This window comes from Cupressus sempervirens, chromosome 10, assembly GCF_028749045.1.
Source record: "Cupressus sempervirens isolate cs-2001-9-10 chromosome 10, ASM2874904v1, whole genome shotgun sequence".
Lineage (NCBI taxonomy): Eukaryota > Viridiplantae > Streptophyta > Pinopsida > Cupressales > Cupressaceae > Cupressus > Cupressus sempervirens.
Window position 1 is genome coordinate 726487778 of NC_143127.1, and position 27997 is coordinate 726515774.

Here is a 27997-nt window from a genome sequence, read left to right on the forward strand (position 1 = left end):
CATGCTGATCAAAGTAGAATAATCATGATTTTTGGTAGGATAATCAAAAGAATGGATTATGAGGATATAACAACATATTGCCTTCAAATTGGATCAAATTATCTGAATTTGGAGAGAAAACTCCAATAATAGCATCCTCTTCATTGAGGAGCAAAAATGGAACAACATGGAGGGAAACTCCATAAAAATATTATCCTATCAAAATGGAACAGATAGGATCAAATGGAGGGAAACTCCATATAAAATGAGTGCATACCAATATAGGATGGAGGAATACTCCATGGGCCAGATAAGGAAACTATGTATCACTTATACTGAGAGGACCTACATAGTTAACCTTGAAAAAATTGGCTCCCTATGCAACTCAAAAAATATCATTTAAATCATGTATATCAAAATCCATAAAGTGCCAACATGGGCATGGAACGATGCTATAAAAGCATAAAACTGCAACTATGTGCAGATAGATCAATAAAATCAAATCATTAAATAATGAAGGCAATAGTGTAAGATTACTCATAATCCAATTAAGTAAAATGATTTAAGGAAGATCAACTAAATATAGATATCAGGTATAAAACTCCATTGAGTGTAAACATGAGTATTTAATTCATTTTGCAAAGGTATATATTAATTTCTCAAATATTATAGTCATAAATTATATATTTATCTGGGCATATATGTGGGCCCCCATATATACTCAAATAAATATACGAAAATAGATTGGTTAAAGAAAATAATCACCTTTCCATACTTAATATTTTGGAAAGTCACAATTTATAAAAAGTCACAATATTTACCTTGGTTCAAAAATATAACCTCAAAGTAATAAGAACATAAAGTCATGGGGCATGAAAAGATCTCCCCATTTTTCTCATACTATGCCTTCAAGATTGGAAGTGATTCAAATTTTTTTTTTTTGAATTAAAACATTAAGAAAGATATAACTAAAAAAAACTTAGTAATTAATGATAGAGGTCAGATCTGGCAGATAAGAATATACTAAAAAGAGTTAAAAAACTTTTCTAAAAAAAGTTTGAATAAAAGCTTGTAATGAGTAAGAGAGATTTAAAATAGAATATTGCACTTGTCTAACAATGAATGATTTCATGCCCAAAATAGGTTGACAAGAGGCAATAATAAAAGTAAATGATGCTTCTGTCAAGAGCTTAAAAAAGAAAAAGAATCTTGCATGAAAAGACAAGAAAAGATGAGCAATGATCTGTTTTTTAAAAAAAAATAGAGAATAATAATTGCATAGAGAATATTCTAAACATGCAAGAGACAAAATTAGAAACTTAAAACGTGCAGACATGAAAAGACGAAAAAGCATAGTTCTAATCATGTTTAGAATATGAAGAATGTAGTAATTATTATGTTGCGCGGAATTATTATCATCTGCGGCCTGCAAACAGAGGGCTCTGTGAACCACAGGTTCTACAATGAATATCTGTGAAGGGAATCAAACTGGGGAGAATTGGACTGAGTTGTGATGTTCCTTACCCCGTTCAAACTCATAAATGATAGCAAATCATCTCTCGTCGAAGTGAAAAATATTGCTGACGAGTTCAAGAGAAAAAAGAGAATGCAGATTAAGAAGTTCATGATGGGCAGTTATGTTGGACCCATTGTTTTGTTGCATGTATTTATAATTATTTCCGCCATTGTGATAAGGCCAAAGATTGTGAAGTAGAGATAGAAACAAGCTTTAACAAGAGACACCCAAGTGGAACCGGATTTGTTTTTCATGTAGGACTAGGTTCACAATGTTTTTCAAAATAAAAGTTTCCATTTTAGGGTGGGTGTTCTATGGAGAGAGCCTCAAGAGTCATCGGCATCGAAACCTTTAAATCAAAAATGAAAATAGTGCTGCAAGAGATGCACCTCAACGCATAGCCATCTTAAGAGGAGAAAATTGGATGGAAAAGGCAATCAATCTACACAAATTGACGCTGGAAAATAGCCAACTCGGGTTACTTTGGCTTAAGCAACACAACTCAACTCCGCGGAATACGACACAAATAGAATACAACAAATTTCACATCATACAATTCAAGCCAAGGCCTGCCACACAAATCCCCAAACCCCTAAAATGCACACTGTAATTACCACCACAACATTGCTCAACTTATCCCAAACAAGAAACCAAAAAACCAAACGCTTAACAGAACGGTTCAAATTCCTTACTCAGGAGCTCAAACGAAGCGGAGAAAAAAAAGATCCCATGGAATCTCAGCCTGAATCTTCACTAGAATTCACCGACGTCTGTCCAAATCCATCACAAATACTGGACGAATTTGAGCACCATAAAAGAAAATGAACTTATATGCAGATTATATACATATTTCTCTTCTGGTCTATACTCGTGTAACAGTTGTAAGAGAACAGATGTTGATGCATGTACCATAGGGTTAGAATGGATGAAGGTTGCAGTGGTAAATTTGAAGCCCAGGCAGAGCGCAATTTCTATAACAATAAATGAAATATCGAAGTAGAAAAGCTCTGCTCTCGTCGCATTCAATGGAGGAAACCACACGGTGGCCGAGGAAGTCGCAGTAATCTCTGCCCGCTATTCAAACAAAGTATTTATGCACACCAAAGATATGGTGGGAAAATCATATAATCAGGTTAAGAATTTTGCATAGTCGCTTTACCTTCCATATGACATAGTTGAAGGCATGCATAAAAGAAAAAAATGAAATGGTCCCTGACAAGGAGCCAAAAACTTAAGAATGCGAGCAAAACCTATGTAGGAAACCAGAATGCTAATAAAACACTTAAGCTGAAAGGAGGACAGGCAAGACAGATATCAAAAGAGCATAGAGTTGCTAATAAGGAAAACCCTTTGGCGGCATGCCTTCCAAAGGGGGTTAGATGAATAAACTAATATAAAATAAGAAGTAACCTGCACAAATTAGAGCACACAAAAGTTAATCGGGTTTGGCGGTAAACCAGCCAAATCCAAAAAAAATTCAATTTCTTCCATCTTAAGAAGATTAAAGAAGAAATTAGTGAAATCTCTCTCAAGAGTCTCCTTCGAATCGTACCTTCATGCAAACACTCAAAACAAAATTAAACTGCTCTGATACCATGTTAGAAATGGAAAAAGAAATCTGTAAATAAGCAATACCAGGAAAGAATCTAAGTGAGTAAATGCATGAAAAGATATTACCATAAAATAGGAGAGAGAAAGCTTCAAGCTCCAACACCATGAGACAAGATATTTGGAAAGGGGAAAGCAAAGAAAACCCCTTGTGACATTATGAATGAGGCATGAAAAGCCTAAGAAGAGAGAGAGAGAGAGAGAGAGAGAGAGCGAGCAATGCTCATACAATAATTGAGAAGAGGAAGAAACCTCATTGTTGTTGAATGAGAGAGGAGGGTCATCTCTTAAATAGAGATGAGAGAGAGGAGTTGGAATCTAACTCCCATGTCTATGAATGCCACCATTCATAAATGTGTGAGACCAAGTGTGAGATTCCTCTTGAGGAGGAATAATCTAAAATTAGAAATTACAATAAATATTTGTCCTCACATATTCCACTAGATGACAAAATAATATGTAGTGGAAAAAGGACAAAAAATATATATATTAGGATACCTTGGCTTATATCGTAATATATTACAACAATAAAGAAAGGAGTTCTAACCTTGGTTTATAAATATACCTTGGAAAGATTACAACTTCTAATAGGAATTCAGGAGGTAGCCTTCAAACATGCAGAAGAATTAGTGCAAGTGCACAATAGGGCATTGGCTGCAATCTCTAGGATCTAGTGCATGGAGAAATAATGGGTGGATGAGCATATTTACCAAGAAGAGGTGATTGTCGACATTCAGAGTCTGATGGATACCCCAAAGAAAAAATTGATTGATGGTCGAGTTATCAACGAGGGGGATGTCTATGATTTTATTTGATGGTACAGTGTAGTGATCATGGCTAAGGAAATGTTTGAGAGCTTTACTAGGGAATCCAGTCGATGGAAAAAGATTGTTGATAACATCAAGCAAGGAATATCAAATGCAGTTGCATCCTTGTTATCACAAAGATTGGGGGAAGAGGAAATGACAACTAATAATCTGAAAGTCAAGTTCGAGGAATTCTTTCAGCTAAACATATATGGAAGAGATGATTTTGAGAACTTCTCCATCTTATCAAATACAATGTACACTACTAAGGACTTACTACTAGATTGGGATGGAAGCTTGGGAAAAGCAGAAAGAGAAATTGCAGTTCTAGAATTCAAGCAAGAATCTGCACCAAGCATCAGTACAGAGGAGTTGGAAACAATGTTAGATCGATTTCGATCTTTTAGGCAAAGAAATCAAGGATAGATGCATTAAATGAAGAGTGGGTGTGCATAGGGATCATTTATTACACCCCACTCCTTAAATTAGCATGCATAGTGGGCATTTATTACCCACTACAGTAGTGGATTCCTTATGGAATTAATGTAGATTCCTTTCCATTGCCCTAACCCTAATTAGAGTTGATGTGGCATTATCTCGGCCATTGGTTATTGTGATCATCCGAGCCACCCGTTGTAATCGAGGACTTATATAAAGGCCTCATTTCTCATTTGTAAGGGGAGATTTTTATGAGATTGTTGCTATGAGTTAATGAGATAATAAAGTTTTCATTGGAGTTTGGTGAATACTTGACGTATTTTAGTTCTTGCTTGTTCTCCTAAATTTCTTCAAGTAGATTAAATTTAGCATAGTCAATATGTGGTCATTACAATGGAGAATATGATGGTGTATTGATGAATTCCTTTGGTTCATACTTTTGATGTTTTAGTGATTCTAATTCATTGTGTAAAGTTAGCCTGAACCCCTTTCATGTGTATGCTCAACTTCTATCATTTGTATACATTGTTCTTTATGATGGTGTATGCAGTGATATGAAAATCTTTGGCATAACCCTTGAAGATTGCACTAGTTCATGCTTAGTTGTAGTATAACTTGGCAAAGTGAAATTCAATAAATTGAGGAATTTGTCCACTAGAATACTATTTGTTGTTATCACTACCCTTAGGATTAGAATAGAATTCCTGAACCCCATCCTATTTAATTTTTGCATATTCTATGAAAAATCCAAAAAAAAGTGCTTCATTGCAAAACCTTAAGATAGCTCCCACATCCAGTATGGCTTGAAATGAATCTGAATAAACACGTAAGGCCCCTTGTGATCATCAGCAAATCACATCAACCATTGATCTTGTCCACAGTCAAGACCTGGCATTAAAGGAACCTTGAAGTCATTGTATGATCTTCTAGCAATCTTAGCGTACACAAGACTTTATTCAAGAGAGGATAAGATATTTCGATATTTTGTTCTACTGTTTGGTGAGTCATAAAACACCCATCAACAAGTGAGATAAAAAATTATTACAAACAAATATGGAAACCACCTCCCAAGGATGGATAACTCGCTCAGCAATAGGAGACATAACCTCCTCACTGATAATATAACAAACAACCCTTTTGAATTGTAGACAACAAAAGTAAAAGAGTTTCTCTAGATCCTTATCGAAAACATGGTGAATAAATGTATGAGCCTTATTCCAGACGGGGATAATGATCCTAATATTGAAAAGTATGTATTCCACTTTTATATGAGTGCAGAGAAGAAAATCACCAGAATTTTGAACTCGAAGCTAAGCTACCCTAGGCAAAGATGAAATTGAACTCATTGTTTGGAAGGACTAGAGAAGAAAATATGAAACTTGGATAGAATAGAGAACACCATGCCAATTTATAGAGAAAGATATAGCATCAAGAAGATAGTCAGATACATTCAAAATAAGAAAGAATCTTCAACAACTCTTTTTCACTTAAATAAGATCATGCACCCTAAAGTTGAAAAGAAATGGGCCCACATATTCAAGAAGGATAAGTAGAATATGTTTAGGTCGATCAAAATCGACATCTAAATTAGAAATCTAATCTCCAAACAAAATACATCAAAGACAAAAAAAAAGAAAAAAAGTCAACCATGATTCTTTTTTAGATTACAAAAACACAAAATATACAGATCATGAACATGAAATGCTAAAAATTTTCAAAATATTTCATTGTGTTTTCATTTTTTTTGAAATTTAGTCAATGGTGCAATTTGTAGGGATCCTCCCTCAAAACAACAATAAAATTGGAAAAAAATAATGATGAAAAGAAAAAATTTAACTTTATTTTGACGTTAGTACATTTTGTCATTATCCACGAAAAAGTCCATGGAACATCTGCCAGATACTCTGTAAAATGCACTTGATTTTCTAATTTTGACAACCTCTAGATTTCAAAGTCTCGATAGAAAAATAATGACTCCCCTTCGATATTAATATGGGAAATATGAAGGGAAATAGCAAGCTGAAGACCATGGAATAGAGCAGAGGCTTCAGCCCTATTATTTGTACCTAGTGGAAGCGGAATAGATTTTGTCATAATGATTTCTCCATTCTTATCTCTAATACAGATGCTCTAGATACACCCGAATTACCATGTGAAGTACCATCAAAGTTTAGCTGCATGAAAGATGTGGCAACAAACATTTTGATTTAGTTTCTTTTCTATCAACTTTTAGTTTGAACTGGAACAAATTTCTTGATGTTTCTGGAAGTTTTAAACCATGCAACAATTTTAAAACCTCATTATCCCAAGAGATAAAGGTAGATGAAACACAACTAATTCTAGAGATATAGTTGTTAACTCCTTCATAAATGGAAGAGATAATATGTTCCTGAACTTCTCAAGATTTATCACATCTGAAAATTTTCTTATTTCTTTCCCACCACAAAAACCAAATAAAAACTGTGGGTACAATAAACTAAATGTAAAAAATAAAATGATTTAGAATACAAAATTGGCCAAGTAGCTCCCATACCATATTTTCAACTGACGATCGGTAGTGTAATTCTAATTAAATCAACTGCCAAGAATCGTAAGAAAAAGGACAATATAAGAAGAGATTATCCACATCGTGTAAGGTTGATTAACAAAGGACATAGTTTAATGGATTCATAATGTTTAGTTTGGATAATATGTTACTTGTAAGAAATCCTGCCTTAAGAACTAGCCACGTAAACGAGCCAACACTTGGAGGCACCACGTGTGGCCAGTAGAATTTCTCCGCCTGATGAGGAATAAAGTTCTGATCTCTGTGAAGAATAGTCTGATAACCCAATTTCACTAAATACCTACCATTCAGAGATGGGAGCCAAGTAATAGTATCTTGCTGATCAGGTAGAAATACTAGTCTTTCATTAAGGATATTCCGTAACAAAGCAGTTTTCTCAATGGAAATGGGGAGACACGAAATATATTTCCAACACACTTTACCTGATTTAATATGCACTCAATCTATGTAATGATCAAGTTTTATGCACCATGAATCTGAAGTAGCCTGATATACGCCTTCAAAAGCATCTACTAAGCAAATCGGTTGGAATCCATTCAAAGAGTCTAACAAAAAAATTATTATCATGACCTTTATGAACAACCTAAGAGATATATTGGGTGATAATATGTCATGACCCCATAATGAATTTCCACATTTCTGAACCAAAGGGTGGATCAGCGACATTGAATATTCTGCCAGGCTCCACAAAGTCCAAATATTTGGCTCTCGTTCATAAATTCCATAATGAATTTGGCCTGTCATATAATTGTCAAACTAATTTGGCCCCAAAATCCAAATTACATTTTGTGAAATACAAAAGATCCGTTCCACCATAAAATTTATCTTCTATCATATCACAAATAGACACCAAATTAATGCATCTCTTCTCATCTAGATTCCATAACAAATTTATGAGAATCTTGTCAATTTGCTTAATGATAGAATGTGATTTTTTGAGCACAACAATATAGTTCGGAATAGCTGCTTAAAAAAAGATTGAATTAATGTCAAGTGACCAACAAAACAGAGCCACCTAACTTTCTGACTAGAAATTTTTGCCTTAAAACAATCTAAAATACTCGGCCAATATTGGGCTTTATTAGTATCCATAAAAAGAGGTATACCAAAATAAGAGCTAGGTAGTTGTGCTTCTTGAAAGCGTAGAATACTAATGAGTTTAGTCTTCAAAAGTTGATCAATATTGAAAATGATAACACAAGATTTAGAAAAGTTAACTTTTTGATTTGAAACTAGCTGATTGTCCTGTAACACTTTCTTGACATAATTAATTTCTTCCAGATGGGCTTGACAAATAAAGAGAGTGTCATCAGCGAAAAGAGAATGACTGGAGGAGAATTCAGTGTTGGGAATAAGAATGCCTTTCCATAAACTAGCAGCCAGATATTCAGTAAACGAACGACTTAAAGTTTCTACCATATCAATAAAGAGAAAAGGCAACAACCGATCTCCTTGATGAATGCCTTGAGATCCATTTAATGGAGCTGTATAAGAATCATTCAGATGGATACTGGGAGTTTAGCACCTTTGACACAACACAAAACCCATTTACACAAATTCTCAGAAAATCCAAATCTACTAATACTCTGAAGAGGAAAGATCACTTATGTTTTTAGTAAGCTTTCATTATATCCAACTTAATGACACATGCAGGTAACTGAAATTCTTCAATGGAATCTAAGACTTCATGAGCCAACAAAGCACCATCGATAGTCTCTCCCAAGACAAAAGCCACATCCTTTGGGAGATATAATTTTATAGATTAAGAGTTGCAGGCTTAGATAGATAATAAAATCTGCAGAAGAGGCTGAAGATTTAGGTGTAGGGATCTGTTGGAATATTAATAATCCTCCTCTGACCATGTCAATTGTTTGTTGCAACTGAACTACCGTATCAGCTGTATACTCTTAGAAATCTGAATATTAGAAATCCACATCTCCCTGTAGACTAAGTCCTATGCCTCATGCAACCATCCACTTGTCAAAAGCCTAGAACCTTCCTCTACTGGTTTTGTAGCCAAAAGTCCTCTATTTATAGAGGCTATGTAATTGGTTCTGCGCATGCAGCTAGATCAATATGAATATTGAGAGTTATATTTTCTTATGATCTGCTGTCACCATGTTTCTTTTTAGTTCTATTTTGTAATATGGTATCAGAGCTGTTAGATTTTTTGGGTTGTGATTTTATTTGAGTATGTAGATGTTTAATTTTTTTGTTGATAAATGAAGCTGTTGTGTTGTTTTAAATGTGATATTGAAAGCTGCAATATGGAGCACATTTCTTCCTTAATTATCACGTGCTGTTATCAGCTCCGGGTATTTTACTTGGCCCTTTTCATCGAATCCCAACAGTTCCTCAATGATTGTATTTGCTTCACGTTCTTCCCTACACTCTGCTGTGCAATGTAGTGCCGTTTTCCCTTCATTATCTGTTTCCAGTGGATTGGCTCCTACCTTGAGCAACCTTACAAGGAGATCCTGATAAATACTTCTCTGCACGGATGCTCAACAAATCATGTTTTGGTGTTCTAAAGTCCACTAATGCAAATTGGGGGCATGATCGAATTGTGTGATTGTAGGTAATTGGGATGCATTTGATTGTTGCCAAAAGCAGGAAATGTTAAAAAAATTATTGCCCTTTTTTGGACAAAGTTTGAAATGAAAATGCTGAACGCGTAGAATTTTTTTAAAGATAATTGACTTTCTCTTTGAAGTTGGTTAATAGTTTCTTTGATAACCCCATGTTGGCCGCGTCAAGCTCTTCCTCAGGAGGCTCAAATTTTACCGGAAATGAAGAAAAGTCTGAAGGATACCAATTGGAGTTTCTTGAAGTGGTGCTTTCATTGACTGGATAGCGAAAGGTTTATTATTGAAGTCAATGTCTGCAATGAAGAGAATCTTTGAAGATTAAAATAGTGATGGTTGTAGCAAGAGGTGTATTATCTGTTCTACCCGACACCTCAAAAGTTTTTACATATTAATGAACCATGTATTTGAAAAATATTTATATAGAACTAGCGAGCACTGCAGCTGGGTACCCATGTGATTTAGTAGATGGATTATTTTTCATATGAACTCAACATTAGTGTGCATGAGAGAGTTGGTTTCCCCATCATTGGATCAATGATTTTGTGAATTTTGAAGGGTTTGTGGTAATCCAAAACCACTTGTTTAATTAAATCTATTGAACAGTTTGTGGTAAGCCAAAACCACTTATTTAGGTGGAAAACCTAAAAGTTATGAAGGGTTTGTGGTAATCCAAAACCATTTGTTTAGGTGAAAAACTAAAAGTCTTGAAGGTCTTGTGGTAAACCAAAACCACTTGTTTGGGTGAAAGATCCTAAAGCATTTTTCAAAGAGTTTGTGGTAAGCTAAAACTACTTCTTTGGGTGCAAAACCTAAAAGTTTTTAGAAAGGTTTGTGGTAAGCCAAAACCACTTGTTTGAGTGAGAAATCCAAATGAAAAATCAATTACATTAGTTGGGAAAAATCCCAAATGGTTATGGGTCAATGGGTTAAAAACCTAGATCATAATGACACAAGGAACAAATTGATAGTGAAAAGGGGAGCTAATTTTTTTTTTTTTTAATGTTGTAAATGGGTACCTAACAAGGCTCAATGTTAGGACCTATCCTATCTAAATTTCTTATTATAATTTCTCCCACTGAAAGATTCTTTAGTGGTAGAAATTAAGGGAGGGTGTTGGAATATTAATAATCCTCCTCTGACCACATCAATTGTTTGTTGCAACCAAACTATAGTACCAGCTATATACTCCTAGAAATGTAAATATTAGAAATCCACATCTCCTTGTGGACTAAGTCCTATGCCTCATGCAACCATCCACTTGTCAAAAGCCTAGAACCTTCCTCTACTAGTTTTGTAGTTGAATGTCCTGTATTTATAGAGGCTATGTAATTGGTTCTGTGTGTGCAGCTAGATCAATATGAATATTGAAAGTTATATTTTCTTGTGGTCTGCTGTCACCACATGTTTCGTTTTAGTTCTATTTTTTAATAGGATTGGGACAATATTAGTCACATTAAAATGAGAGAGAATTGATCCACTCTTCGTACATTTTTAAAGAGCAAGCAATTGACCAAAACCAAGAAAGTCCCATGTTTTTTCAAAAAAGTGTGTCATAAAATTGTCTGTCATTCAGTCAATACAGATACTCAAGTGGACACTATATTCTATCATCTTATTTTATTACTGAGTCAACTCTAGCATCACTTGACATAAAATTCAATTTCATTAATCTTATACTCTTTTTCTAGGTCAAGCCTATGCATTTGTCCATTCTTTGATCACTTCTTTTAGACTTCAGTACAACTATCTTCTCCAATTAAGTTATGATTTATACAATCACTATATACTATCAAAGTCTAACTAATCAAGTGCCTATTGTAGTTTATGATAACTCAAACTTTCCTCTAGGTCCTTTTGTCATGGTCTTCTTCTCATATTCTCTTCATTAGTCATTTTGATATGACTTTCTACACAAATGGAAATTATCTTACCAATGAGGTTTGATATCAATGACAAAATAAGAATTGTCTAAATTGTAGTTTCCAACAATGGTCAACATCTATCTCGCTATTAAATAAGTATTCCACTATAGCCCTTTCATAACCCAAGCTTTGATCCAAACTATCCTCTAGATTTTCTAACTAATCTCCAATTTTTAGAAGAGCAAGACTATTGTCTAACAATTCCACTATGTATACTTCTTGTGATTGTTTCTCCTTAACATTCTTAGACATAGGGTTTTTTCTGCCCTCATAATTCCATGAACTCACCAAAAAACCTTTCTTAAAATCCTTTGAGGCCTAGGTCGATGAAAGAGGGGATTTTAAAGACAAAAGTGAAGCTTTCCTATCAAAGCAAGACTTTTGCATTAATTTTTGAAATTACATAAATATTAAGGTTTTTAGATAATGGGTATTCACCAAAACCCTTGAACCACATATTTTAAATAAATAGGAGAAAACAAAATACTCTTAATTTATGGAGGTGGAGAACCAATATGTTTAAAGATAAATAGAAGAAGAAGAAACATAAGAATTTTGAATGAAAATTTCAAAAAGGATTTATTTTCTTATTGAGTCCTGTCACTGGATTGATGAACTTCCACTATCTTTAGATCATTATCCCTATTCCTTGGAGATGAACTATGTAAAGGAATTTTTGTCCCTAATAGTGCATAAATCAAAAGTTAACAACCCAATTGGGATTTGACCTTTAGGTGGAACAATAATACAACAAGATCTTCACCATCACACTATATAGTAAACTAATTTTAATGGTGAATAATGAATAAATTATTGAACATATAAATTAAAACTATATGTTATAAAAATTATGTCCCTAATAACTCTTGCATTTCATATATATAATATAATATAAATAAGCTAGTATATAATATATATATATATATATATATATATATATATATATATATATATATATTATATACTAGCTTATTTATATTATATTATATATATGAAATGCAAGAGTTATTTATATATATATATATATATATATATATATATATATATATATATATATATATATATATATATATATATATATATATATATATAAAAGCTAGTATAAGATAATAGGTAAACACACTTTTATCAATCACGTGAGTTGTTCATAACCATTTAAAATTAAGAACCCACTGCTAAAACAATAATCTTCACTATGAATCTCCATAAATAATTTTTGAAGAATCTCTATAAATAATTTTTGAAAGAAATAGAATTTTTTATTGACTAATTTGAAATATCTTTACCATCATAAGATCAATTGAAATCATTATTTTAGTCAATATAATTTTGGAATTGTATGCCCTATTTATATTGATCTCTGTTTAGATGTTATAAAATTTGTTTAATGTACAACATATTAAAACATTAACAAATTGTCTCAATTATATGAGTAATGAATGCAATAACATGTAATAATAAACTACTAAAATTAATTATTTTTGTTTGTGACTATTAAGATGATTTCATTCACATCTACCTTTTTAAAAAAAACAAACTTTCAAGAAAATAGGAAGAAAATATGCTTTGAAAAATTATATTTAAGGAGAGAAGTAATGATTGTATTTGATAATTAACATTAAATAGTATATATTTGTTAACAATAAAATATGTTTGATAATAAATTTTATCATACGAAAAAGAAATTGTGTTTGATTTATGATAGTTTATTAGTATTGTTTTAAGTATATTTTTAGGAGTTTTTGATAGATAATAATTTTTAATGTTATAATGTACTAAAACTAGCCATGAATAGTTTTAGTGCATTATAACATTTAGAATAAATTTTGGAATAAATTTTATTTTTTAATTGATTAAATTGAAAAATATAAATTACAACTTAAGAAAAGTATGATGATTTTTCTTCCATTGACTTCTACCTTTCTCCCTTGAAAATATTTTATTTATATGTTGCCCTTGATGTGAAAGACATACATTTTCATTTATAATATCTATTTTCCTTTTAATGCTTTTTCACACTAATTCTCAACCAATAGATCAAAAGTAATGGATTTTAATTAGTCTTCTTGTTTGAAGAGACTCTAGATACGTGGAATGTGTTGAAAGAAGTGCTTTAATCAAATTTATGGGATATATATCATTTTTCCAACCAACAACATCAACATCTTGTTTTATGGCTCTAATATCAAAAGAAAGATTCATAACAACATTATTCTTCAACTCAAGCTTAAATAATTTTAGGTGTAAATAAATAAAATCTAATTCTGAATGTGAATCAAATATATATTTTTAATTTGTGAAGGGTATCCCAAGAAAATGTGCATTATTATATATGTTGATACACTTCCCCATTAACATGAGCCATTATTAAAGCCAAAGATCTTATATTTTTATAGCCAAATCTATTTCTCCTTAGTATTCATTTTTTTTGCAATCTAGTTATTTCCATCACACACCATAAATCATTAAAGATAAGCATATTTTCTACATTTCTATGTAACTCTATCCAATTACATTTTCCAAATAATGTTTACCCAATCAATGAAATAATAGATTGCATTGTGACCCCAAAACATAAAATATAGTGTAGACGGATTGCAAATTTAAACAATTTCTAAAAATCTTGAGTACCAAAATTTATAAAGAAATTAGGCAATAACCTATAACACAATGGTAACTTGTGAGCCTCTTGTCAGAGAGGTATTTGGTTCAAGTCTACTCGAGCTTAACATATAATGAAATTTACAAAGAAACTGCTCAAGTTGTATAAATTTTGTTTTCTTGTGAAACTGCTCTAGTATTTACAACTTCACGCATAGATTTATTCCAATTTTATAATTCCACTATTGGTCCAAAATTTAAAAATAAAATATATATTTTAAAACTTGAAAGTATTCATTGTTTCTAGAAAATTATTTCTTCAAGAGTAGTAAATCAAATTTATAAAAGAGTAATAGGCATGGTAACTTGTGAGTCTCTCATGTGAGAGGTCTTGGGTTCAAATTTGCTCAACAATTAAAAATAATTAATTACAAGAAAATAACAATAATTAATCTAGGCTTCAAATGTTTAATCAATAATAGTTATAACTTACTATCCAAAACTTCCCAAATAGAAAACTAATAGAGAACCTAAAATAAATAAACTAATGTTAAAAAAATTGATCTAATAATTAGCATGGAGGAATTTGGAAGATTAAGATTTTATAGAAGTAACCGTTGGTACATAGAAGTAGGATTCATTGTTAAAGACCATAATGGATATTTTCTTTGGAATACTAGAAAAAAATAAATTAAAATTAAAATAGAAAATAATAATGAAGTGAAAGCTCAAGTCATTCCACTTAAATTCAAAATTGCAAGTGATACTAATTATTTTATAAATGTTGCAACAACTATAGAATGGATAATTTTTATTTTTTAATATAGATACATTAACAAATGTTGTAATAAAAAATGCTATAAGAAAAAATAGATACTCGGATAATATGCAAAACCATGATAAAATAACATATCAGCTTCTATCTAATATGAGTATGACACTCTAATATTTTTCAATATTTTCAGTGACTATAAACACTATTAAAATACAGGATTTCATATGAATGAAGTTAATCTATTTTTTTTCACTTGCAATAGTAAAAATAAATCTAGATGATTGAAATAACAATCCAATTAATCTATATATGAACTCCATCATGACAATGATCAATAAAAGTGATGTATATAAGGGCATGATCAATTAATACATCTTTTATTCATGTTTTCAATAACCTAAATGACATATTTTGAAAGTTAAAGTGTGTAAATAATAGAAATTATATGTATTTTTACTTAGGTTATTGATTTTTAATGTTAATTTTGAATTAATGGATGAATTTTGATATTTGATTGATAAATATATGTTTTATCTCCATCAATGTGAATTGGATAATGTAAATAGATGCTATTTTTATACATTTTACCATTTCCAAGATAGTCATAGATTTTAAGGCAAGATATTTGGGGAAAGATCAAACTATATACACCAAGAGATATAGTCAACTAAAGAATTGTATGATAGAACTAAGAAGAGAACACACCAACTGAAGCATGAATATATATTTTTATGAATGTTTGGCACATGTTCGATAGACTTATTTCTACTAGATAGAACTAGTAGTTCTATCTTCTTTTGTTTCAGTCAATCTAGAACATGAGGATTGACTCTTTTGCTTTTTGAAATAAGGAATACTATATATTCCATTGCTACTCTATTTTGAGTATGTGCATTTGTAATAATTTACTTGATAATAGGGAATTAGACAAAAGTTTGATAGTTAAGGAAGGTAGTTTAGAAAGTGTGTAAGTATTTCATAATTGTAGGAAAAGTTTAATTTCAGACTTAGTATAGAAGCTTTGATAATGGAAGAAATCATTTTGGAACTTATTTGTGTTCTAGATGTATTAGAAATGGGAGTCATTTTACTCAAATTGATCATAATGATAAAGTAGATTCTATCAAAGTATTTTAGAAACCTTTTTATTTCTTTTGATATAATTTTTTTTCTTCTATACGAATATAGAATGTGTTAAAACAAGAATACTATTTAAATGGATAATTTTCACTAGATAAAGAATATTTAGAATTAGATGAGTTGTTGTAGTTGTTCAATTAAGAAATTTTCCTCATTAGTTGACATCTTTTTTTTTAAAGAAAAGTTATATTTTGAATATATTAGATAGAACCTTTACTATTATTTTAAAATCAGGTAAGATATTAAAGAAAAATGTTAGGAATCCATTTCCAATTCTTTAAAAAGAGTAAGTAATCACTTTAGAAGTCATGTGAAGAAAATTATGAATTGCTCTGAATTAAGTCAGCAACACAAGTTAGTCACTATTTATAGTGTAAAATCCCCAATCAATGTGGTCTCATCGAATGATCGCAGAATGCCTTGTACATGCCTTGGTTGACATTTGAATGAAAAATTAAATAATTCAGATTGACAATACAATAATTTTACACATCACACTTAATTTTTATTACATACCTGAGGAGGTGGAAGCACAATTCACCATCCTAATTTAGACTGATAGGAAGGTTAATTAGTCCATCTAATTGAGATTACCTAGTTAACTAGTTCTCTTTTTATAGAAATGATGTAAAGGTTTATTTAACATGCTTTCTTGATTTATGAATGGTTAAGTTATCTGTTTAACTTACTTTTTTATTTTATGCTTTAAAATTGAACTAAACTTTTCACTCAAACTCTTTTTTTGAATTGCTTTTATCAATTTACAGATATTTAATTCAAAAATTGATTTTTTAGAAATTTATCTCAATTTAATAAAATTTTAGTTCCTTTTTTTTCAATGTGTGACTAGAAAATGGGTTCAATTTAATTATTGTTCAAAAAACAAAATTCTAGGACATTACATAAATTATTTAATTTAGGATCATTTAATTGCATGTTAATGTCAATATTTAGGAATTTTTTATTTTTTATTATTGTCATAAGTTAGTGATTTTATCTACATTAATACTTAGATCAAAGTGAGGATAGAAATTGATGAGCCTTTTAATTAGGAATTTTGATGATTTCAGGTCAATGATCAAGATCGGTGGCATCTATTTTAAAAGATCAGTTTTAGCTAGTTACATTAGCCCCTCTTTCAATTGATATGCGAGAAGAACATCTATTCAAAGAACATTTAATGTATAAGTAAAGAAAAAATTTATATTATTCAGAGGAAGCTATCATGAAAATCATCTCTGAGCTTGATTGGACAAAGAATGATTGAGATAAATAGAGATAGCTGAATTTGAACTTGATTAGAAAAAGGTCAACTTAGCACAAAAACTGATTATAAACTTAATTGTGTGAAATTTGATAGCTACAAAGAATTGACTCTAAACCTAATTGAACAAAGCTCAACTAGAACATTAGATAAATAGACTTTGAACTTGATCGAACAAAGGTGATTGGTAATGTGAATTGACTTCAAACTTGGTTGAACAAAGATAAATTAAGACAAAAATAAACTGACCCTAAATTTGATTGAATGAAGATCAATTGATGTAGAGATATTATCCAATTTTAAGATTGATTGTATAAAGGTCGATTGAGATACAAATCGATTATAGACTTGACTGAGTGAAATTGAATTGAAGATAATTTTGAACTTGATTGAACAAAGACCAATTAATATTTAGAATAATTGACTCTAAACTTGAATTAATGAAGGTTGATTTAAGATAAGGAATTGACCTTCGACTTTATAGAATAAAGGTCAATTAATCAAAAGAAGTTCTTGTGACTTTGATTGAACAAAATTTGATTTATGAATTAAATTAACTTTGAACTTCATTGAAAAAATATCAATCTGAGATAAAGATTAGAACATTTAGTTTGATGGGGGTTATGATGGAATTTACATGCCCCTAGTCATAAAATTGCCCCTATTAATGAGGACATTTTATTTTAAACATAGGTTGATAGTTATGATAGATGATGATGTGTTTAGCCTGCTCCCTCTAGAGAAAAATCAAATGATGATATATAGATTGGTAATTTGATGTAGCTTGATAAGTTAATAAGATTGAAAAATGGTGGGAAACGATATAATGTTGATTACATTTGATTTACAAAAGATCAAGAGCATTTTTTGCATCTCTTCGAGATCAAAGTCTGACCTTGGTTGATTGAAGTTGAATATTCATGGTGATGTTTGATAATTTGATGAAAATGAGTTTTAATTATATTTCTAGGTTGGTTTTGTTTCATCGCAATTCTTGTACAAGAAGTAGACTACATTGGTCTCACAAAATTTAAATTTTAGTATTGAGCTATTTAATAATATTAAGTTTTTATTTAGATCATGAAAATACATTTAGAGCCAGCAAATTAGGTAAGGGGTGATTTTCATGCCAATCTAAACACTTTTAAAAATAAGTAGAAAACTATATAAATCTTAAAAGTTTCATTTTCAATTCATTTGATACATTTAACTTTTCATATTTCTTCTTTAAACCAAAGCGATGGTCCCCATTTACACTCAAATATTCAAGCTTTAGAAGTTCCAGAATTGCACCTAGAGATTACCCATCCTTAGTAAGACTTCAAATACAATGCTATTCCTATAGAATTATTTCAATTTGGTAAGAAAAATCTTTTTTTTTTACGTTTTATTTTCCATAATTTTTCTTCCAGGCACTACACGTCTATTTTCTCTTCTTGTATGGTGAGTAATCCCATGCTAGGATTCTTTAGAAAAATAGTTTATCACATTAGAAATCCTTATTTCAAACCCTAACGATCCCATCTTGTCATTTCAGATTCCCTATAATAGGTCACTTAGTCGGGTCACATGGTGGAAATACTCACCCGAAAGAGAGTATTCACATTGGAACACATTATTCTCACCTAAGAATTGTTGAAAATTTTCACCTTTGTATTCTATCGCATGGAAATACTGAGATAAATTCCTAGGTTTAGACTTTGAAATTGTCAATTTCGATTTTGCAGATGTCTTTGTCATTCAGTTTAAGATCTGTGTATATGTCTATTGCATAGTTTTTTCATTATACATATATCTTTTATAAATCAATTACAAATACTTATTTCATTTTCATTCTTTGTATGTTAATCTCCCAGATGTTTCCTAATGTTCCACATATCCACCCATATAGGGGCTTATCAAATAGGTATCTAATATTGAGGTAGTACACAGATATTCTTGGATTACCCCATCTTCATAAGGTACCTAACATTTCGGTGAATTACAACCCTCTGACTACACCAGTGGAGAATGTCCATAGCGAGAGAAACACCTTTCACCTCCCCCTTGGTGAGATGCAAATCAAGCCAAAGGATAAATAATATACCTTGAGGATTCATATCCATGGTCCCATATGATTTTGAGGATCGGTCAAGCAATGATTCATTGAGGCATATATTTGGAAATGCAATGATATTGGATAGAATTATTACATGGGACAAGTTTTTCCAAATATATGGTCCTACTAATCCTCATCATTTTGTGTTAGATGGATTCCCTGATTGATTTTTGATGTCAGCCAAAGATTAGCACAATTTGGCCTACATATGGGGTAGGATACATGAATAGATGATGTAGTTGACAATATTCTAATGTGGCCAAAGCATGCTAGTGCATCTGCATCATGAGATTCATGAGGTCTAATACTATCGTACAAAGAGCATGGTAGAAGGGGTTATAGTTTTTCTAGGCCCATTTTTATGACCAGTAAGAGTAGGGTCAGAGCTATATCAAATGGTATAGAAGCGGGATTACACATCCTTTATTGGTTGAGACTGACTATTGGAGACAATAGTTGGATGATCTCGTCCTAGAGATAGACGCTATCCAAACTCACTGAGGCCTAGAGACATGCGGGATTACAGTTTTGGACATGCTGGTACCCTAACTAGTGACTGGCTAGTTGGCATATAAGATTGAGATAGTTACTCTCACACACGTATCGAGATAGTTCGACAGGATGCAAGATGTCTGAGAGGAGTACCATGCATATGCCTTGTTTACCAATGAGGTCAAGAACGACTTGGGTCCTTGGTTAGATATAATTCATGCAGTGGATGGTATGGAGAGACTAACAGTATAGAGATGGGATTATCTTCCAAATATGGGAGATGCAGCGGTTACACCATACTACATGGTGTATTTTGTGACATACCCCTTCCCACACTTCATAGGTCCTGAAAGGAAAGGTCCCCAGCTTGATCCAATAGAGGCACCTCTAGCTAGAGAGGAAATACCTACACATGTTTATAGAGTTACCCCTATTCCCATTCCACTTCATATAGTGAGGTTAGGTCAAGGTTCTATCAGCAACAAACATGCTTTGAGATCACTACATCATAGGTATCGAGGAGAGTATGGGACTTTGGGTATAGCTGGAGGCCATATGGGAGACTATGGGACTTTGGGTAATGTTATTATATACACACTTTGTAATGAAAGAAAATTGGAATGTCTTTTGCTCTTTTACAATTGTTAAAAATAGTGTAAAGATCTATATCTAATGTATCATTATTTACAAATGAACAAAACATAGTGCTGATGTGTAGAAATGCAATGAACCAAAACTCATTAGCATGCATTGTTGTTTCAATTTTTTAACAATTAAAAACACGAGTATTGAGATCTTGATTACAAACATGATACCCTGTCGCACATTCTAAGATCATGCCATCTGTCTTGTGAGCTGTTGTTAGACATGCACATGCAAATATGTGTATTCTTCAAAAACATCCAAGTTTACATCTTAGAGCATCTTGAACGTAGTGCAATAATTTTGATATTTTTGTACAAATGCAATAGAAAAGATTGCCACAAAAATTTCAAGTAACCAATCAAAAATTAAGATTTAGTTATTTTTTAGTAATTTACAATATTAGATATGTATTTTTTTATGGATGGGTAGAAAACACAAAATATAGAACAACACAATGTGTTGGCACATAATAAAATATATTATATTTCATTCACCATGATCTCAAATGAGTACATAGTGCCTTTTTATAGGCAAGTATGCAATATTCTAGAGAAATCTAGCATTAGCCGAGAAGACAAAATATCTACAAACTTCTAGAAAATACTTTAACTGACACACCCGAAACCTAATAATCTAGAAGCATCCGACGATTAGTTGAAATTAATATTTCTTACATTTTTATATTATTTTATATATAATTATATTAATTAAAAAAATGTTAAAGTAAATATATGAACTTAGAAACTTCTTTTATTATTTTCTAATTTATCAAATATTTAAACTTAAAATCATATATTAAATTATTTTTAAGCCAAAAAAATTGAACATCTTATTTCTTTTATTATTTTCTAATTTTAAAAATATTTAAAGTTAAAATAATCTATTAAATATTTGTAAACAAAAAAAATTGACAATTAACTTTTTGATAAGTAGCAGATAATTTCCTAGGTTCAATGAGTGTTAAGCGTTCCATTTATTCTCATGGGAGATGGATTCATGTTGAATCACTACTCATGAAACATGGGTCAATAAGTTTGACTCAAAATCACACAGTTAAATCCTGATAACAATATCACAAATTAACTTTTTCCTTAAAATGACAGGTGTGTTAAAATGAGGGGCCCCATCAAATATGCTGGAAACCCAATTTAAGACCTTATCTCTTCCCATGAACTCATTGTACGTAACTAGAAGACATCTTTACAATTGGCGGTGGCGAAACATCATGTTCTTTATCTGACAAATCTTTTTCATAAGCGTGCTTGATTAACTCAGAAAAGAGTAGTTGCAAAATGACATCTATGTAAACGACATGTTAACAGTAGGAAACGAATCCCTATTCGGAATCATTTCGGCGTTTATCTAAGTTCCATCCCAAATTCTCTTCATTTTCCTTTCCTCTAGGTTCTCACCATTTGCTGGGATTTCGCACTATTGAGGCATGAATTCAGGATTCTTTCCAAACTCTCCTCCCTCTCACCTATCATTTCAATAAGCTCAGCTTTTGTTAACCGTACTTTAACCCGAACAACTTCATTATCATCACTACTCTCAGAAATCGTTGTATCTGACGTGGGTGTACAATTCATATGAGAAATATCAGAAATGGATCTGCGCGCTAAGAGCATACTTTCAAGCCTGGACTTTGCATTGGTGGCTACATCAGAACTGACCCTTCTTGGCCGATCCTCCAACTTTGGCAATTCAACAAGAAAATAAAGGGTCTTAGGGTTGAGAGTGGCATAAGCATCAAGAGGTTTTGCTTTAACTCCCATATGACGAACTGCTTCTGAATGCAAAACGACATGGCCTGGATAATCTGTGAGGATGTCGTTAACTATGAGAGGCCCCTTCACCTTCAACATTTGCCCATCTAACTTCATTATCTTTACACGCCCATGATGCCCTCTGGAAAAAACTGCGTTGCCCATCAAGTCCAATTTGTGAATCTAAATCTTGAAAGTGATTACTTTTAATGTTTGTTGTGTTATTTGGGTTTTATAGCCATATCGATACATAGCGACAATTTTGTGGTCCATTAGAAAAACGTGTTTATAAACAGGCGTGAGATGATTTTTAGCCTCGGTCAACAATGAGCAACAGTGATTCAAAACAGCTTTCCCAGTCAGCGTCTCTTACCAATACAGTGTTTTCCGGAGCCATGACTTTTCATTAGGCGCTATCATAATAATTTTGAGTGACAACTTGAAAGAGAGTAATAATATAGACAATTTTGGTCACGCCTTAATTTTTTGAACGATAATGTTGCATGAACTAAATATGCTTTTCAATGATTTTGACTATCAACTATCAAGATATATAATAAAATGGCACAGAAAAATTGGTCCTTGTTCATTTATAGGTGTATCAAAAGATTCAAAACTGAAAATCGTTGTAATATGGAATGTTCAACGAGTATAATATTATGTATGGTCACAGGATCTATATAGGGTAGACGACAACTCTTTGGCAATCTAAACCATTGGGCATAATGAACAACTAACTAATATTTTGAAAGTGTTTATACTAGGAAAATTGGCAAAATAGCTAAAATAAATAGGTTACACTACATGACAATCAATAAGCACTGGATGATGAACGATACAAATATTTTGATAGTTCAGGGATTTATAGCTGTAGTATAAGAACTCTATGAAGTTGTACACATATTGAGATCATAAATAAATAAAGCATATTTCTAAAATAAAAAATAAAATGGAAATTTATAAACAAATTCTATCTATTAAAATATAAGAAAATTGATAAGTTGCATGTAGTTAGTTAATTTATGTCATAAATTGTAGTAGGCTGCATAGACAATGTTATTCTATTATATTATGTTCACACCATGAAGGCTTTATTATGAATATAGACGCCTTTGAATAATATAGTGTTCTTCAATTCACAAGGTAAGTCAAATTCAGTTGTTTTCCTAATATTTTTTCTTCTTTAATTTATCTAACTTAAATATCACTAGAATTATTCTTTCTCAATAAAAGTGAGAATTTAAGATCCACCAACTATTTCCTTGAATATCAAGCTTTAGTCACATAAAATAGTATATATCTAAGATAACATAGCCATTTCAAACAACTAAGAATATTTGATAAGAGAATTAATTAAGAAAAAATGATTGCCGACAAAGAATCAATACATAATACACCATTCTAGGCTACCTTCCAAATGGTAGATTTTTTATATAGGAATATTAAGTGGAATTTTTTAAAGAGAATAATCTCCCAATTTGATATGCACCCAAGCAATTCTGAAGGTCCAAATATATATTCTACGAGGGTCATCAAAAAAATTTACATGGTCAAGACTCTCTCTCTCTCTCTCTCTCTCTCTCTCTCTCTCTCTCTCTCTCTCTCAAATGAGAAATTATTATAACACTCTCTGTACCATGCACACGAGTTTAAGATCATAATCATACCAAAGTAGGGGAAAAATATAAAGTTCGTAATGATAACAACTTTGTTACAATTCACACTTATTTTTGGGCCTTGAATTTATTGTGTCCTCTCATATCTTATTAAAATACTATTTTTAACTTTCTCACTACAATACTATCATCATATGGTCTTGTAATAAATAGATCCTATCTAATCAATTTGTGAAGTCCAAAATGATCTTTGTTCAAACCATTTCTATCTAGACTTAGGATTATATCCCTGATCTAGTGCCTACTTGATTTAAACATCATCTAGAATTGTTAGATATGGAAATGAAATGTATTAAATGTTAATGTTTAGCATTAGAAGAAGAAAAACATGAATTACTTGATATACTGATAATACTGTTGATACCATATATATTACAGGGATCTACATGTGCATACATCCATGAATTATAATATCTATTATCAGCAACATTGAGATCATGTTATTGATAGACTTCATTGTGTTTAGGCACTTATATTATCATGCCTTGTTATTGGGAAAATATTCCCTGTCATGCCTTGTGTTGTAATCGAAACTTATAATAAATTTTTTATTTGTTTGTTTGGATTAATTAACATGCCTCTAAAGAGGCATGTCTCTACGTGACCTTTAGGCCATGTATAGACATGACTCTTTGGAGTCATGTTTGTCCACAATGTTTATATGTGAATTTGCTACTGCAGGGACAACATCAATCCCATGACAATCAAGTACCTGCAATCAACGACAAACATAATATATATTGCTCTTTGTTATCATTAACATCTTATCTGTTACATAGCATTTTAGGAATGTTGTTGTTGCTAAAGGAAGAAGATAATCAAATTCATATTACTAAGATCACTGCCAAAGTAAAGCAAAGTCATTTTGCATTGTGCAAATAAGATACTCTTTGCAAATATCTATTTGTAATTGTTTTATCTATCAGAGATCCACAAAAACTTAACATGGCATCAAAGACATGTTCCTTCTATAAAGCCTAAATAGCTTGAAGGAAGATCCTAATTAGATTTATATTCATTTATTTTGTGGACTAAAATCTTTACCAATCAAAATGGTCAATGGTATCAAAGTTGAAGATAGACTAGAAGGTGATTCCAATTATACAACATGGAAATTATGAATGAAGGTAACCTTAAAAGATAATGATCTTAAACAATTCATTGAAAAATTTGACCATCCACCAAAAGAAAATGAAAAATTGAATAAGTGGGAAAAAGACAATGCTAGAGCCATGAAATTGATTGTTGATGGAGTTAAGGATCATCTACTCCCTATTATTTCTAAACTAGACACTACACACGAAATGCTTCAAACACTTGAAGAAATGTTTGAGATAAACAATACAAGAAGAATTCTAAATTTGAAAGATAGTATCTCCAACATTAAGATGAACAAAGGAGAAACTGTTACATCCTATTTCATGAGGGTAAATGAACTAAAGAACCAGCTCTCTAAAAATGGTCATGTTTATGATGAAAATGAATTAACCATGATAGTTCAAAGAGGATTGCCACCATCATGGAAAACCTTTCGTCAACGAGTATATGCTCAATCTAAACTTCCCAAACTTGGTCAGCTAAAGGATGATTGTATTCAAGAGGAAATTATGTTATTAGAAGATGATACTTCGATTGGAAGCAATCTTCATGCTCTTTCAACTCATGTTGATAAAAAGAAGAAACCGAATTGCAAAAGGAAAAGAAGGCATGTGGATTACTCTAAGATGCATTGTTTTAGATGTGAAAAATATGGCCACTTTGCCTTTAAATGTCTTGATAGATTGAAACATCAAGAAAATTTTGCCAAAGTTAGTGATTATGATATAGAGTCAGAGAAACAACCATTCTAAAAGGAATTTCTAAGTATCCTTAACATGAGTAAAATATTAAGAGGGAGTTCTTTATTATTTTCATGTAATGCAAATAAATGTTAAATACTTCTAAAAAGTAAATTTAGTTGTTATAATTCTAAGATAGAGTCTTAGAATATGAAATAAATTACCATAATTTTATATGTAATATTTTCTTCTCATATAAGCTACATGCTTTGACCTTTCTATTTTGAAATGTACTACAGGAAGAGGGAATTAAATGAGGAGTTCTATTTATCATTCAGAGCGAGAATGAGGATGATATCTTGTTAACCTTTGTAAACCTAACCTTATTGAGTAAGAGGAGTAGATCATGCTGAGATGGTTTCTCTAATGATTATTAAGTTGTCATAGTCAAGAGGACTATGACCATGTGACTATGTTTGGGCTTATCCCCTATGTGTATCATGAGGAGGTGACGACTTCCAAATGATTATCACTTGTATCTGGGAGAAGTTGTTGTAAGGTGACGATCTTACAATCAACTTGTATTGTGAGATCTAATAAATTGAGTAAATGGTGAATGTATTGTATCTCAACATTCTGGGAGGCCATTACTCTTAGAGTACTTGGTGAATATCATTGATATTTTGGGAGGCCAATACTCTTGATGTCGAATGTGATATCTAATTTTTTTTGAGTAATTGCTGAATATCATTGATATTCTAGGAGGACAATACTCTTGATGTCAAATTTGATATCTAAAACATTTTGAGTAAGTGGTGAATATCATTAATATTCTGGGAGGCCAATAATCTTGATATCAAATGTGATATCTAAATGATTTTGGAGTACTTGGTGAATATCAAATGTCAATATTTTGGGAGGCCAATACTGTTGATATCAAATGTGATATCAAACCTTTTTTTTGAGTACTTGATTAATATCAAATGTCAATATTCTGTGGGATCAAGACTCCACTAGTTTGAGTAATTAATGAATATCATTTGTTGATATTTTGGAGATTAATACTCTTGAGATTATATGTGTATCATGGACATCTCTTGACATTGCTTAAGTACAAGTAGAGATCATTGGATGTACCATGTACTATTCATATTGTGTTAATTATATGTTAATTCTAACTTATTGATGTTTTTCTTCTCACTAGCTAAAGAGGGAGTGTTAATGTTTAGCGTCAAAAGAAGAAAAACATGAATTACTTGATATACTATTGATGCCATATATATTATAGGGATCTATGTGTGCATACATCCATGAATTATAATATCTGTTATTGGCATCACTGAGATCATGTTATTGACAAACTTCATTGTGTTTAGGAACTTATATTATCATGCCTTGTTATTGGGCAAATATTCCCTATCATGCCTTGTGTTGTAATCGACACTTATAATACATTTTTTATATGTTTTTTTGGATTAATTAACATGCCCTCGAAGAGGCATGTCTCCATGTGGCCTTTGGGCCATGTATAGACATGGCTCTTCAGAGTCATGTCTGTCCATAATGTTTATATGGGAATTCACTGCCACAGGGAAAGCATCAATCCCACGACAATCAAGTACTTGCAGTCAGTGACAAACATAATATATATTGCTCTTTGTTATCATTAACATCTTATCTGTTACATAGAACTTCAGTAATGTTATTGCTGCTAAAGGAAGAATATAATCAAATTCATATTACTAAGATCACTACCAAAGTAAAGCAAAGTCATTCCGCATTGTACAAGTAATATACTCTCTGCAAATATCTACTTGTAATTGTTTTATCTATCAGAGTTCCACAAAAGCTTAACATTGAAACTATGTAATAAGGCCTTTATGTTGATCTTAGATTGGTTTTTACAAGTGAGTGTCAACACACTTAAGCTATTTACTTAGTTCATGCCAAACAAGTACTACATGTGGAGCACAACATGTATATTATAGAGCGTGTCGAGTCCATAGTGAGTGTCGAGCCAATCATGTGCTGAGTCACTCAAGTGCCAAGCAGATACTAAGTGATTTAGGAGCTGAGTGAACAGTGGATGCTAAGTGATATAGATGCCAAGTCACAAAAAAGTGGTTAGTATATGCCAAGCATTAAAGACTTCAGGTGCCAAGTAAGATAGTTTTGACAGTTTTTTGTAATGGCACAAATAGCTATGTAAACCATTTTTGAGTTGACATAAGGTTGAATTATGATAATTTGGAGATAAGAACAAATCTTAAGTTAGATTCCCAATTAAATTACATGTAGCCAATTAGAAAAAGGAAAGGATTAATTAGCAAAATGGATAA

The 27997-nt window shown here is 31.5% G+C and overlaps 1 protein-coding gene across 1 annotated transcript; it reads right to left on the minus strand.

The window, feature by feature from the left end:
• Positions 1-21510: 21510 nt before the first annotated feature.
• LOC149535883 (uncharacterized protein At1g66480-like) lies at positions 21511-22392 on the minus strand. The gene has a single exon (XM_089805504.1). The coding sequence runs from the start codon at positions 22367-22369 to the stop codon at positions 21839-21841; it is 531 nt and encodes a 176-aa protein (XP_089661630.1). The 5' UTR covers positions 22370-22392; the 3' UTR covers positions 21511-21838.
• Between the last annotated feature and the right edge of the window lie 5605 nt (positions 22393-27997).